Source organism: Balaenoptera acutorostrata, chromosome 2 (genome assembly GCF_949987535.1).
Source record: "Balaenoptera acutorostrata chromosome 2, mBalAcu1.1, whole genome shotgun sequence".
NCBI lineage: Eukaryota > Metazoa > Chordata > Mammalia > Artiodactyla > Balaenopteridae > Balaenoptera > Balaenoptera acutorostrata.
Genome location: NC_080065.1, coordinates 181,293,697 through 181,306,075, shown reverse-complemented (window position 1 = coordinate 181,306,075; position 12,379 = coordinate 181,293,697). Strand labels below are relative to the sequence as shown.

General features: G+C 54.2%; 1 protein-coding gene across 2 annotated transcripts; it reads right to left on the bottom strand.

Annotated features, from left to right (window-relative positions):
• Nucleotides 1-5,118: 5,118 nt before the first annotated feature.
• On the bottom strand, nucleotides 5,119-10,162 carry TUBB4A (tubulin beta 4A class IVa). Of its 2 annotated transcripts, XM_057541193.1 has the most exons (5): nucleotides 10,006-10,151; nucleotides 9,566-9,609; nucleotides 9,363-9,471; nucleotides 9,144-9,254; nucleotides 5,119-6,777 (listed from the first exon to the last, which is right to left on the bottom strand). In XM_057541193.1, the coding sequence occupies exons 4-5, from the start codon at nucleotides 9,202-9,204 to the stop codon at nucleotides 5,720-5,722; spliced, it is 1,119 nt and encodes a 372-aa protein (XP_057397176.1). In that variant the 5' UTR covers nucleotides 9,205-9,254; nucleotides 9,363-9,471; nucleotides 9,566-9,609; nucleotides 10,006-10,151; the 3' UTR covers nucleotides 5,119-5,719. The 2 variants fall into 2 exon arrangements, with proteins under 2 accessions (XP_057397176.1, XP_028019068.2); XM_028163267.2 differs by lacking the exon at nucleotides 9,566-9,609 and having other exon boundaries at nucleotides 10,006-10,162.
• Nucleotides 10,163-12,379: the final 2,217 nt, after the last annotated feature.

The following is a 12,379-nucleotide window of genomic DNA, read 5'->3' as shown; positions in this document are numbered from 1 at the left end:
CTTTTGATATGTTCTCTCTATGATTATGGGAGATGGGTCAGTGAAGTGGTTAGAGAATGATTTTGGAGTCAGAGAGACTTGGGTTCAAGACCTCACTTAGTTCTTTAACGTCTGTGTGACCTTAGGCAAGTCATTTGACCTCTCTGTATTAGTTATCTATTGTTGTGTGACCTATCACCCTAAAGTTAGTGGCTTAAAAGGACACACATTTGTTATCTGACAGTTTCCCTGGGGGCTGGGATTCTGGACACAGCTTAGTCGGGTCCTGTGCTGCAGGGTCTCTCAGCTGTAATAAGGTGTCCATTGGGCTGTGGTCTCATCTGATGGCTCAACTGAAAAAGGATCTACTTCCAAGCTCACGATGTGGCCGTTGGCAGGATTCATTTTATTGTGGACAGAGGACCTCAGCTCCTTGCTGGCTGTTGGTCAGAGGCTACCCTCAGTTTTTTGCCATGTGGACCTTACCAACCTGCTGCTTGCTTCTAGCAAGCAAGCTGAGAAGCCAGTAGAGAGTTCACCAAGACAGAAGTCACAGGTTTTTGTAACCCAGGCTTGGAAGTAGCATCCCATCGCCTTTGCCATATTGGTGCCAGATTACATCTGTTGGTCAGAAGCAATCTTCAGGTCCAGCCCACGCTCAAGGGGAGGGAATCACACAAGCACATGAATGGGGAAGACGGGCATCATTGAGGGCCGTCTTAGAAACCACCTTCCACCTCCCTGTGTCTTTGTTTTCTTGCTTTAGTTAAAAAAAATTTTTTTATTTTTAAAATTTTTTGGCCACACCGCATGGCTTGTGGGATCTTAGTTCCCCAACCAAGGATAGAACCCGGGCCCTCAGCAGTGAAAACTAGGAGTCCTAATCCCTGGACCGCCAGGGAATTCCCATGTTTTCTCACTTTAAGAGGAGGAAAACACGAACTTCCCTTGCGGTCCAGTGGCTTTCACTGCCAAGGGCCTGGGTTCGATCCCTGGTCAGGGAGCTAAGATCCCGCAAGCCTCGCCACACAGACGATAAATAAATAAATAAATAAATAAATAAATAAATAAATAAACAAACTTCATACATCTTTATCAGAAAAAAAAAGGAGGAAAACAATACACCTCACAACGCGTGGATTCACTTGCTCGTTCATTCAGCAAAGAATTACTGAGTATCTGTGTGGTGTAAACTGTTCTACGCACGTGGTGAGCAAGGTAGATAAGTTTCCTTGAAGCTTACATTCCGGTGGGTAGGGCAGGGGACAGATAAAAGAAACAAGTCTACAAATGGACAAGATAATTTGAGTTACTGGTAGGTGCTCTCAGGGAAACGGAACAAGATAAAAGAGGCAGAGTGACTGGGTACAATTTAGAGTTGCCAGGGAAGGCTGCTCTGAGGCGGTGTCCTTTGAACTGAAACCTGTGGACGAGAAGGGGCCGGTCATGTGCACCTCGGGGGAAAGAAGGAGCAGGAACGGCATGTGCAAAGGCCCTGAGGTTGGATTGAACTTGATATGATCAAGCGCATAAAGGCCACTGTAGTTTCAGCTTAGGGAGGGAGGGGCAGGGGGATGAGGTTGCCATCATCAGTCATCAGCGAGTGGAGACCAAGGTGAGAAGTTTGGGTTTCAGTCTGAGTAGCATGGGAGCTGCGGGAGGGAGGGTTGTTATTTGCATACAAAGGTTCCTCTCTGGCTGCTGTAGAAGGAGGACGCTGCACACTGCAGAGGGCAGGGGTGGCAGCAGGGAGCCCAGGGAAGTGATGAGGGGGAATTGCCTGGGTGAGCAACAACGGTGGCATAGACCAGAGTATAGACTGCTGGAGAGGAGGGGGTCAAATTCAGGATAGATTTTTTTTTAAGATTTATTTTATTATTTATTTATTTATTTATTTATTTTTGGCTGCATAGGGTCTTAGTTGCGGGCACGCGGGATCTTCCATTGTGGTGCGCAGGCTCTTCCTTGTGGCACATGGGCTTCTCTCTAGTTGTGGCACGCAGGCTCCAGGGCACGTGGGCTCTGCAGTTTGCGGCATGCAGGGTCTCTAGTTGAGGCGCGCGAGCTCAATTGTTGTGGCGTGCGGGCTTAGTTGCCCTGTGGTATGTGGGATCTTAGTTCCCTAACGAGGGATTGAACCCGCGTCCCCTGCATTGGAAGGCGGATTCTTTACCACTGGACCACCAGGGAAGTCCCCAGGATACATTTTGGAGACAGAGACAACTCGACTTGAGACAGGCTGGGACCTGGGACCCTTTGCTGCAGTGCTTGCCCCTGGATACACCTCTCCTTGAGCAACAAAATACAAGGAAACTATATGGGACAAAAAATAACTGAGTGCATGTGCAGTTGGGGCAAATTCTGGACCCAAAAGATACAAAGAGACCAAGAAAACCCAACTGCCACTTTTGAAAAGCCTGTAGCAAAAACAGGGTATTGGGAGCAAAAGCAGGGTACTGGGCATGCCCCCTGCACTCAACACCACCAGAGGGGTGGGCAAGCCACTTAAGCCATCCTTCCGTCCCAACCCCCTGGACACACCCCGCTACCCTCACCCCATATAAAGAACCAGCTCGCCTCCCCCGCACCCCTGCTTAGCAAGTGAGCAAGCAAAGGAAACTGATGTTTGTTCTCGCTCCCTCCTGCTGCAGCAGGGGCCCCAATAAAGCCTAGCCTGAATTTCTCGTCTGGGCTCTAGTCAATTTCTATTGATTGGGGAAGGCCAAGAACCCTGGTGGGTATCAGATTCAGCAAAAGATAAGAAGAATGGTTGGGTCTACAAAACAATGAGTCAAGGCTGACTTCCAGACGCAGGATTTGAGCACACAGGTGGTGTCATTTCTTGGCGAAGGGGATTTAGCTGGGCAGAATAGGGACTTCTTCTGGGGCCACATTAGGTTTGGGATAATAAAGACAGCCAAGCTCACTGCCTAGTTTGTCGTCTTTCTGCTCCACCGCCCGGTGCTGGGCTGGGCCTGCTGAGATGACGGTGGCGGCAGGCTGGATTTCACAGGTTGCCTTTCCCATGCTTCTCCTTCCTCCTGGTTGCAGTGGGACCCAGGGAGGGGGCCGGGGCCCCATCCGGGGCTGGTGGTCCATCGAAGAGCCTGGTGGAAAAAGTTAATTGGCTCTCAGCATCCCTCCTTCCCTCTCTCTCTCTCTCTCTCTCTCCCTCTCTCGCTCCTTGTTGGCCTCTGTACCAGAAGCTGCGGGAGGGGGGAACTACATTTCCCAGACTTCTTTGCAGCTCTGGTTCTGGATGCAGATTAGGTTCGACCAATGAGAAACGCTCATGAGAGATTTGGAAGGTAGAAGTGAGGCAGAACTCTGTGTGTGTGTTTAATTATTTAAAATTATTTAAAATTCATTTTAATTAATTTTTGTTCAGCACTCTAGGGGACCTATCTCTGTGGCTTTGTGGGTGTTGGGCAGTGTTTCTGAACTCAACAGTTCCGGTGGCAGCCTCCTGATTCTCCACTGTGCAGAGAAGCAGCTCCCAGGGTGGTGTTCCAGTTTATTCCAGGGCTACTCAAAAGGTGGTCTCATAGGCAGCATTATCAGCATCACCTGGGAGCTTGCTAAAAATGCAAAGTCTCCCCCCCCCAACCCCAAAATTGAATCAGAAACTATACGGTGGAACTCAGGAAGCTGTGTTCTTGCAAAGCTGTCCTGGTGACTCTTTTGCACATTAAAGTTTAAGCACTGGCCTATATATAGCCCCCTCTCTCAGCCCCTCCAACGATGTTGTAAGCTCCTAAATCCTTGTATCCAATCCCTTTCTGCTTGATATGCCTAGAATGGTCCCTGCACTGAACCCTGGCTGATAAAATGCAATCAGAGTTCTAGACTTAAACTGTCAGCGTTTGAATACCGTGTCACTGCTTCATAGCCATGGGACCATGGACAAGATGCTTTGTGTGGCAAATTGTAATTTCCAAAGCTGGCCATAGCTGTATCTTCCATTCCACATGCTCTTCTAGAATCTTGCCACTCTACCCTCAAGAGGTGCGGTTTGTAGTCCATCCCCTTGAACCTAAACAGGCCTTTGTGAAAACCTCAATTAGGAGTCCTCAGGACACCAAGCAACCTCTAAAGTTAAGTCAGAAAAATGCAATGAATTCTGCCTTGCTCTCTTAGGATGTTTGCTCTTGGAGAACCCAGCCACCATGCTGTGAGGAAGCCCAAGCAGACTATGGAGAGGTACTGACACCCCCTTCTACCTGCCCCTGCTGAGCCCCGAGGCATCAACTTGGCAGTCATGTTGAGTGAGCCACCTTGAAAGGAGATCCCTCAGCCTCCAGCAGGATTCTCTAGCTGATGCCACAGGGAGCACCGATGAGCTGCCTTGCCAAGCCCTGCCCAAATTGCAGAGTTGGGAGCAAACTAAATAACTGCTGTTGCTTTAAGCCCCTACATTTTTTGGGGGGTGGGTAGTTTGTTACTCAGCAAGAGCTAACTTATATACTTTGTCTCTCTAAAAGCTCAGATCTTTTTTTTTTTGGCCGTGCCGTGCAGATTGTGGGATCTTAGTTCCCCGACCGGGAATCGAACCTGTGCCCTCTACAGTGAAAGCGAGGAGTCCTAACCACTGGACTGCCAGGGAATTCCCTAAAAGTTCAGCTCTTACAGGGTTGGTGTGAGGGTTATGAGATAAGGCATGTGCCAGGCCATCAAAGTGCTTCACACATGTCAGCGACTCTGGCAGGACTGCCCCTTGGGCACTACCCCCGGTTGCCATCTCCCCAGCTTCCTTCCCTAGAGACTCCCCCCTCCAGCTTTCCATTCTCGCAAGATGCCCCACAGAGAGTGGCAGCATCTCCATCACTAAGAACCCACCCAGTGCCAGGTACTGTGCCCTTGAGTCCTTACAAACATCCTTGGGGTGGGGCATGGGGGGAAAACATATGAGCCCATTTTACAGGTGAGCCAATCGAGGCTCAGAGTGGGCCAGCATCTTGCTCAACACCAGAGGGTGAGTTAGTGGCGTAGCCTGGTCTGTCTGACTCTGAAATCCCTGCCCTCTCCCCACCCCCCCCCCCCCCCCCGATTAGAAGTTCCTTCAGCACCCACCTCCATCCCATAGGGAGGAGCCCTCACGTGACCTTCCCACAGGACGATGAAAAGCACACTCGGCAGAAACACGGCAGGACAACAATTAATTTATTGAGGGTGAGGCAGCGGGGAGGGTCGGGGAGCAGCCTCTCTTGCCCACATGCTCCAGGGCTTCTTTCTCCCCCAGCAGCACCCCTGGAAAACCAAGGTCGGCGGGAGCTGACAGGAGTGAATTCAGGAAGGAAATGGGGGGTCACGGAAGCCAGAAAGGTGGTCAGTTCGGAGGGTGGGTGGGACTTGTGGGGTCAAAGGTGAGGCAAGTTCAGAGATGAAGGGAGAGACTCAGAGGGAGGGGTTGAAGTAAACCAGGGCTTATAGGTCTGGGGGGTGCAATGGGGCTCGTGGGGGGGTCAAGGGTGGAGAGGTCAGGGGTGAAGGAGGGATCATGGAGTTAAAGGTGGGGCTTGTAGGGTCAGAAGTGAAGCAGGGCTCATAGGGGTGTCCAAGGTGGGAGAGTTCAAGGGGGGTCAGAGATAAAGTGGGGCTCAAGGGTCAAAGGTTGGTGGGGGAAGAGGTGCAAGGTTGTAGGGTCAGAGGGGAGTCAGGCTGGGAGGTGAAGCAGGGGGTTCTTGGGGGGTCAAAGGTCAGCATCCTAGCAGGGCGCTGATGTGAAGGGATGGAGGCGGCCCTAGGCCACCTCCTCCTCGGCCTCCTCCTCAAACTCCCCCTCCTCGGCCGTGGCGTCCTGGTACTGCTGGTACTCGGACACCAGGTCGTTCATGTTGCTCTCGGCCTCGGTGAACTCCATCTCATCCATGCCCTCGCCCGTGTACCAGTGCAGGAAGGCCTTGCGCCGGAACATGGCCGTGAACTGCTCCGAGATGCGCTTGAACAGCTCCTGGATGGCCGTGCTGTTGCCGATGAAGGTGGCGGCCATCTTCAGGCCGCGGGGCGGGATGTCGCACACGGCCGTCTTCACGTTGTTGGGGATCCACTCCACGAAGTAGCTGCTGTTTTTGCTCTGAACGCTCAGCATCTGCTCGTCCACCTCCTTCATAGACATGCGGCCCCGGAACACGGCGGCCACGGTCAGGTAGCGGCCGTGGCGGGGGTCACAGGCCGCCATCATGTTCTTGGCGTCGAACATCTGCTGGGTGAGCTCGGGCACCGTCAGCGCCCGGTACTGCTGGCTGCCCCGGCTGGTCAGCGGCGCGAAGCCGGGCATGAAGAAGTGCAGGCGCGGGAAGGGCACCATGTTCACGGCCAGCTTGCGCAGGTCGGCGTTGAGCTGGCCCGGGAAGCGCAGGCACGTGGTGACCCCGCTCATGGTGGCCGACACCAGGTGGTTGAGGTCCCCGTAGGTGGGCGTGGTCAGTTTCAGGGTGCGGAAGCAGATGTCGTACAGCGCCTCGTTGTCGATGCAGTAGGTCTCATCTGTGTTCTCCACCAGCTGGTGCACGGACAGCGTGGCGTTGTAGGGCTCCACCACCGTGTCCGACACCTTGGGCGAGGGCACCACGCTGAAGGTGTTCATGATGCGGTCCGGGAACTCCTCGCGGATCTTGCTGATGAGGAGGGTCCCCATCCCGGACCCCGTGCCCCCGCCCAGCGAGTGGGTCAGCTGGAAGCCTTGCAGGCAGTCACAGCTCTCCGCCTCCTTCCGGACCACGTCCAGGACCGCGTCCACCAGCTCGGCACCCTCTGTGTAGTGGCCCTTGGCCCAGTTGTTGCCGGCTCCAGACTGGCCTGAAGAGGGAAGGGGAGGGGACACCCAGGCTGATATGGGGAAAGCCCACCCTCCACCGCACTCCCAGCCATCCTAGTAGTTGAATAATAATAATAACAAAATCATTATATTATTATTATTGTTATTACTATTATGATGAATTGTTCTCTCGGGTTGCATCCTTGCTTCCCTTCACCCAGCAGCCAGAAGGATTCTGATAAAACCTAAATCATGTTCTGCCTTAGCTCAAAATCACCCCAGTTCTTCCATCTTTCAGTAAAAGCCTAAGTCCTCCCTTCGGCCCACAAGGCCCTGAACAACCTGCCCCATCCCCTCCCTGCCCTCCCCTCCTCCCTCTCTCCCCCTCGCTCACTCTGCCCCAAGCACACAGGCCTCCTTGCTGTCCCTGCCACACACCTGGCACAGTCCTGCCTCAGGGCCTTTGCATATGCTGGTCCCTCTGCCTGGAATGCTGTTCCCTCAGATACCTACATGGTTCCCTCTTTCCCCTTCTTTAGGACTTTGTTACCCTCCGCAGAAGTGATAAACCTGTTTTTTAAAATTAATCATGTTTATTGTCTGTAATTTCACAGGGGAATGCAAGCTCCAGAGGACAAGGATTAGGATTAGAATATTGACTGGTATTTTTGTGAACAGGTAACATTTCTTCTTGCCCCCTCCTCTGCTTCCATCCTGGTCTGGCCCCCTCACTGCCCATCTGGATCAGTACAGTCGCTTCTGCCTTGGTCCTCCCACAGCCTCCCCCCAGTCTGTTCTCCTTGCAGCAGCCAGAGGGCGCCGGTGAGCACCTGAGTCAGGTCCAGTCCCTTCTCTGTCCACAGCCCTCCAGGACTCCCACCTCCCCGGGATAAAAGCCCAAATCTTCCCTACAGCCTACAAGGCCTTGCACAACCTGCCCCCATCCCCTCCCTGCCCTCCAATCCTCCCTCTCTCCCCTTCCCTCACTCTGCTCCAGCCACATGGGCATCCTCACTGTTCCTCCAACACACCAGGCCTGGTCCTGCCCCAGGGCCTTTGCACGTGCTGTGCCCTCTGCCTGGAATGCTCTACCCCCAGGTACTCCCCTGACTGACTCTTCAGGTCTCTGGTCAATGTCACCTCCTCTGAGAGAATAGGATTTGAACTAGGTGGTCTGGCTCCTGAGTCCACACTTTTCTACCACCTCCCCTGCCTCACCTACTAGAGGCCACAGAATCTTTTGGCCCGACTGGAGCCGCCCATAATCATCCTAGAATCCCTCACATCTTTTGGTCAACCTCATTTAGTCTTTCCACAGCCACTTCCTGAGGACCTATTGTGTGCCATAACCACACATGATCATCATTACCTTCCTGAATCTTTGCACAGACCAGAGAGGGGAAGTCACTCGTCCAAGGTCACATAGCTTGTCCCATCAATCCCTAGACTCCAGACTAAACTACTGTGTACTAGGAGGAGAGGCGCTGGGGGAGGGGGAGCCTGGGGCCTGAGGTCAGGTGGGGATGTGCATTTAGCTTGAGCTAGAGGTACCAGGAAATGTTTCCTACACGGTTGTTCAGAGTGTGCAGGCCCCTTCAATCTGAGTGCTGCAAATGTGCCCACTGTCTTCACACATGCTGTTCCCTCTGTCTTACACACCTTTCCTCCCTTCATTGCCCTTTGGTCAACCCTAGTCCTATTCACCTTTTAGGCTGCAGACATTAATAGTGATAATGATAATAAAAATGACAACAAAACATCAAATGCTTAGTTATCTTTTTCTCTGTGCTAGGCATTGTTCTAAGTTCTAGTGGCTTTAAGTCTCACGATCCTGAAAAGTAAGTTTTTGTATAATCCCTGTTTTAAAGATGAGGAGATGGGCACAGAGAGATTGAAGGGCCTGTCCCAAATCACCAAGATGACTCAATCAGTGCCTGAGTTTGACTTATTTCTCTTCTCTTCCCATTTATTTATCTTCCCAGCTCCCTCCACCAGGATGTCAGCTCGGGGGTGGGGGCAGAGAGCTTTATTTGTTTTATTCTTGGCTATATTCCCAGGGGGTACAGTAGGGCCTGGTATGCAGTAGGTGCTAATAAGTATTTGTCGACTGCATGAAGTAGCAGAACTGGGATTTGAACACCGCAGTCTGGCTCAGGTCCATACTGTTAAATTAAAATGCCACCTCCTCCGGGAAGCCTTCCCTACCCTGCACCTCCCCTGGTTGTATCAGATGCCTCCCCTGGATTCCCACAGTGGCCTGTGTATCTGCTTTCCCCGCTGGGCTCTGGGTTCCTGAGTTTAGACACTAGGTGAAGAATTTTAAAAAGAATTTTCACCAAGCATGTGGAAATGAAAGAATCTGGGGAGGGGGGGGCCTCCCTGCCTGTGTCTCATGACGGTGACTCACCAAACACAAAGTTGTCAGGACGAAATATCTGGCCGAAGGGGCCTGAGCGGACAGAGTCCATGGTGCCCGGCTCGAGGTCCACCAGCACAGCTCTGGGGACGTAATTTCCTCCTGCAGAGAAGCAGATGGAGAGCAGCTTGGTCAGCGCCAGGAGCCAGCATCCTGTCCCCTCCCAGGCCCTCCCCACCCCCACTCTGGCAGGTGTCCCCTGCCCCTTACCTGTGGCCTCATTGTAGTACACGTTGATTCTCTCCAGCTGCAGGTCACTATCCCCATGGTATGTGCCAGTGGGATCGATGCCGTGCTCATCACTGATCACCTCCCAAAACTGGGGGGGGAGGGCGGTGGTAAGGACCAAGAAGGTGGAGCCGGTGGCCAGGTCTGCCCCACCTCCATCTTCTGGGCTCAGGACCCCCACTCACCTCCCTAGCTGCCACCTGTCCCCCAGGCAAGGTGAGTGTGGAACCTAGAGGCAGAGTGGGCGGGCGAGGATGAGGCAGCAAGAAGGGAGCGGTGGGGGCGGGGTGGAGCAGACGCACCACCGCAGCCCAGCGGGCCGGGGTCAGCGCTCCCTGGCTGCTGCCGTGGGGAGGGGCGGGGTCTCTTTGTGCGTGTGGAGGGGACAGTGGGCCAGCTGTGAGGCCAGCTGTGGCAAGCGGACAGAAGCCTGGGCCCCACCCCCATGGGCCTCTTTGTTCCCAGCTTGGCCCTGCCCCCCGCGCCCTCCCCCTCCGTCCCTGGGGTGCTGGCCTCCTGGGGGGCCCCGTCCCCCAAAAGACCCATGGTGGAGGAGCTCTGCGGAGCTCGGTGGACCGCGATCCGCATCTCTCGACCGCCTCTCCGGGCCCGGTCCCTCGCGTACCTTGGCTCCGATCTGGTTGCCGCACTGGCCGGCCTGCAGGTGCACGATCTCCCGCATGGCGGCGGCGCTGATGGTGGACGCGGCGGCGCTGGTGCTGTTGCTGGGAACTGCGGCGGCGGCGAAGCACGGTCTCTGCGATCCTGGAGCGCCTCTATATGAGCGGGCGGGGCTCGCGTCACTGCAGGTCACCGGCCCGCTCCGCCCCCCGGTCCCGCCCCGGGACGGAGGGTGCTGGGATGGACGGATACCCCTCCCCTGCCGCCTGGAGACCTCTGGGGGCAGGGGCTGGGGCGAGCCGGGACTCCGTGCGCCCCCCATCCCGGGCCGTGGAGGGTGAGGCCTCTCAGGCACCAACAGTACCACCTTCCTCCATCCCACTCCTCCCGCCCCCAGCCAGGCCTGGCGACCCGGGTTTTGCAGGGATTGGGCGGGCGGAGGGAGAGCGCCCGGTAAACAAGCAGCCGGGAGATTCTGCCTCTCCCCGCTCTCGCCCCGAACGACCCTGCCTCAGTTTCTCCGTCCCAAGCCTCCCTCCCCATTCCGTTTAGTTCTCGTTCGTCAGAACCCTCGCATTAACCGGGAGGGCTCCTAGTGGGGCCGAGCTGGCCGCTCCGGAGTAGCCGACAGTTTTGGGAGGAGGGGGCGGTCGGTTTCTGCAGGACTTGTCTTGAAGCTGCGTAGTAAGTAGAACCACGATTTCCCTTCCATGTTTGACTGCGGATGCTTTTGGAAGCTGATGGAGGTTTGGGGGGGGGGGACTGTGCGCTCCCCCTGGACACCTCGGTTGGGCTTTGGGTCTGTCGCAGGTGGGGTCACCCTCAGCCTTGCCTGGGGTCGAACATCAAAGATTAAGACTTATAGCTGGATTACATACTGCGGGGATAGAGGGCTCCCGGCCGGCGGGCTGCCTTGCTCCCCCCAGATCGGCACCTCTCTGCTCCATTGTTATAATTTATTCCAATCCATCGCCCTGCCTTTGCATTTATTAGTATATGACCTTGCACAGGCCACTTGGCTTCCCTCTGGCTGAATTTCCTGCAAGATGGGGCTGGCAGGAATGCCTGCCCTCTAGGCGGTTGCGAGGGTCCAAAGATGGCCCAGTTAACAAGATGGCCCCGGTTTCCCCTCGCAGAGTGAACGATAAATTGTAGCTATTAGTATTACAATTATTATTGTAATACTGGGCAAGACTTCCTGTGCTGCCCCACAAGCGAAGGCCAGACTTCTTGGGGCCACTTTCTGCTGGCAGCCTCCAGCTCTGCCATCCCTGGAAGCCTCTCCCTCCTCCTCCATGGCTTCTGGCTACTGCGGGGTGGGGGTGGGATTAGCCAGGTCGGCTTAAGGGCTGGGACCTCACGCTCTCACCCGTGGCTTCCAATTTTGTGGTTCTCAACAGGGAGCGATTCTGCCCCGCAGGGACACTTGGCAATGTCTGGAGATGTTTTTGGTTGTTATGCCTGGATGGGGGTGTGTGTGTGTGTGTTACTGGCATCTAGTGAGTGGATGTTGCTAAACATTCTAGGATGCACAGGACAGTCTCCCCCTCCCCCCAAAGAATGATCTGGTCCAAATGTCAATAGTGCTCAAGGTTGAGAAACCCTGTTAATTATTTGAGAAAAACAAACAAACAAACAAAAAACAACTGAGTTAGATCTTTAGGCTCACACTAGACACCAGAATAAACTCCTGCTGGATCAGACAGTACAAACGGGGGTGACCCCCCTCCCCCTCCCCCCAGCATCTGTGAATTACTTCCTCTCTCTGTGATTTAAACGTGTACAGCATCCTGGGACTTCAGTAGGTCAGATGATTATGGAGCACAGTCTCCTGGGGGGTCAGCAGAATCCCCTAAGCCAGAAATTCTCAGCTGGGGGTGATTCTTCCCCCCGCCCCCCACCCAAGACACAGGGGAAACTTGACAATGTCTGGAGTCATTTTTAATCTTTACAACTTGGGGCTGTTATTGGCATCCAGTGGGTGGAGCCTAGAGAGGCTGCTCAGTGTCCTACACTGCACACGGACGGCCTCGGCAGCAAAGGATAATCTGGCCCCAAATGCCAATGGCAATAGCCAAGGTCGAGAAACCCGATTGAAACTTCTGAGGTTATCAAATGTTGTTACAGTTGATCCCCGAGACCCGGTTCCCGGATTGAAATAGGAAGTCCATCAACCCATGTTAATATCTGTCAAAAATTCATAAACCCTGTGTTGACATTTTATTATTTAATATATCAAGAATCATCAAAACATAAAAGTGGAAGTGGCCCTGCTGGGAGGGGCTGATTTGGGGTTCAGCCCCCAGAAAAATGGGGCTTCTTGTGTCACCCCACCAGGGCAGGGCTGATTTGGGGTCAGGGCTGAGCTCCAGGGAGGT

Coding starts and splice junctions, on each gene's coding strand:
- TUBB4A (XM_028163267.2), bottom strand. CDS start 10,062: ATGCGGGAGATCGTGCACCTGCAGGCCGGCCAGTGCGGCAACCAGATC. Junction 9,472..10,005: donor GCAACCAGATCGGAGCCAAG/GTACGCGAGGGA, acceptor CTCCCCCCCCAG/TTTTGGGAGGTGATCAGTGA. Junction 9,255..9,362: donor GTACTACAATGAGGCCACAG/GTAAGGGGCAGG, acceptor GCTTCTCTGCAG/GAGGAAATTACGTCCCCAGA.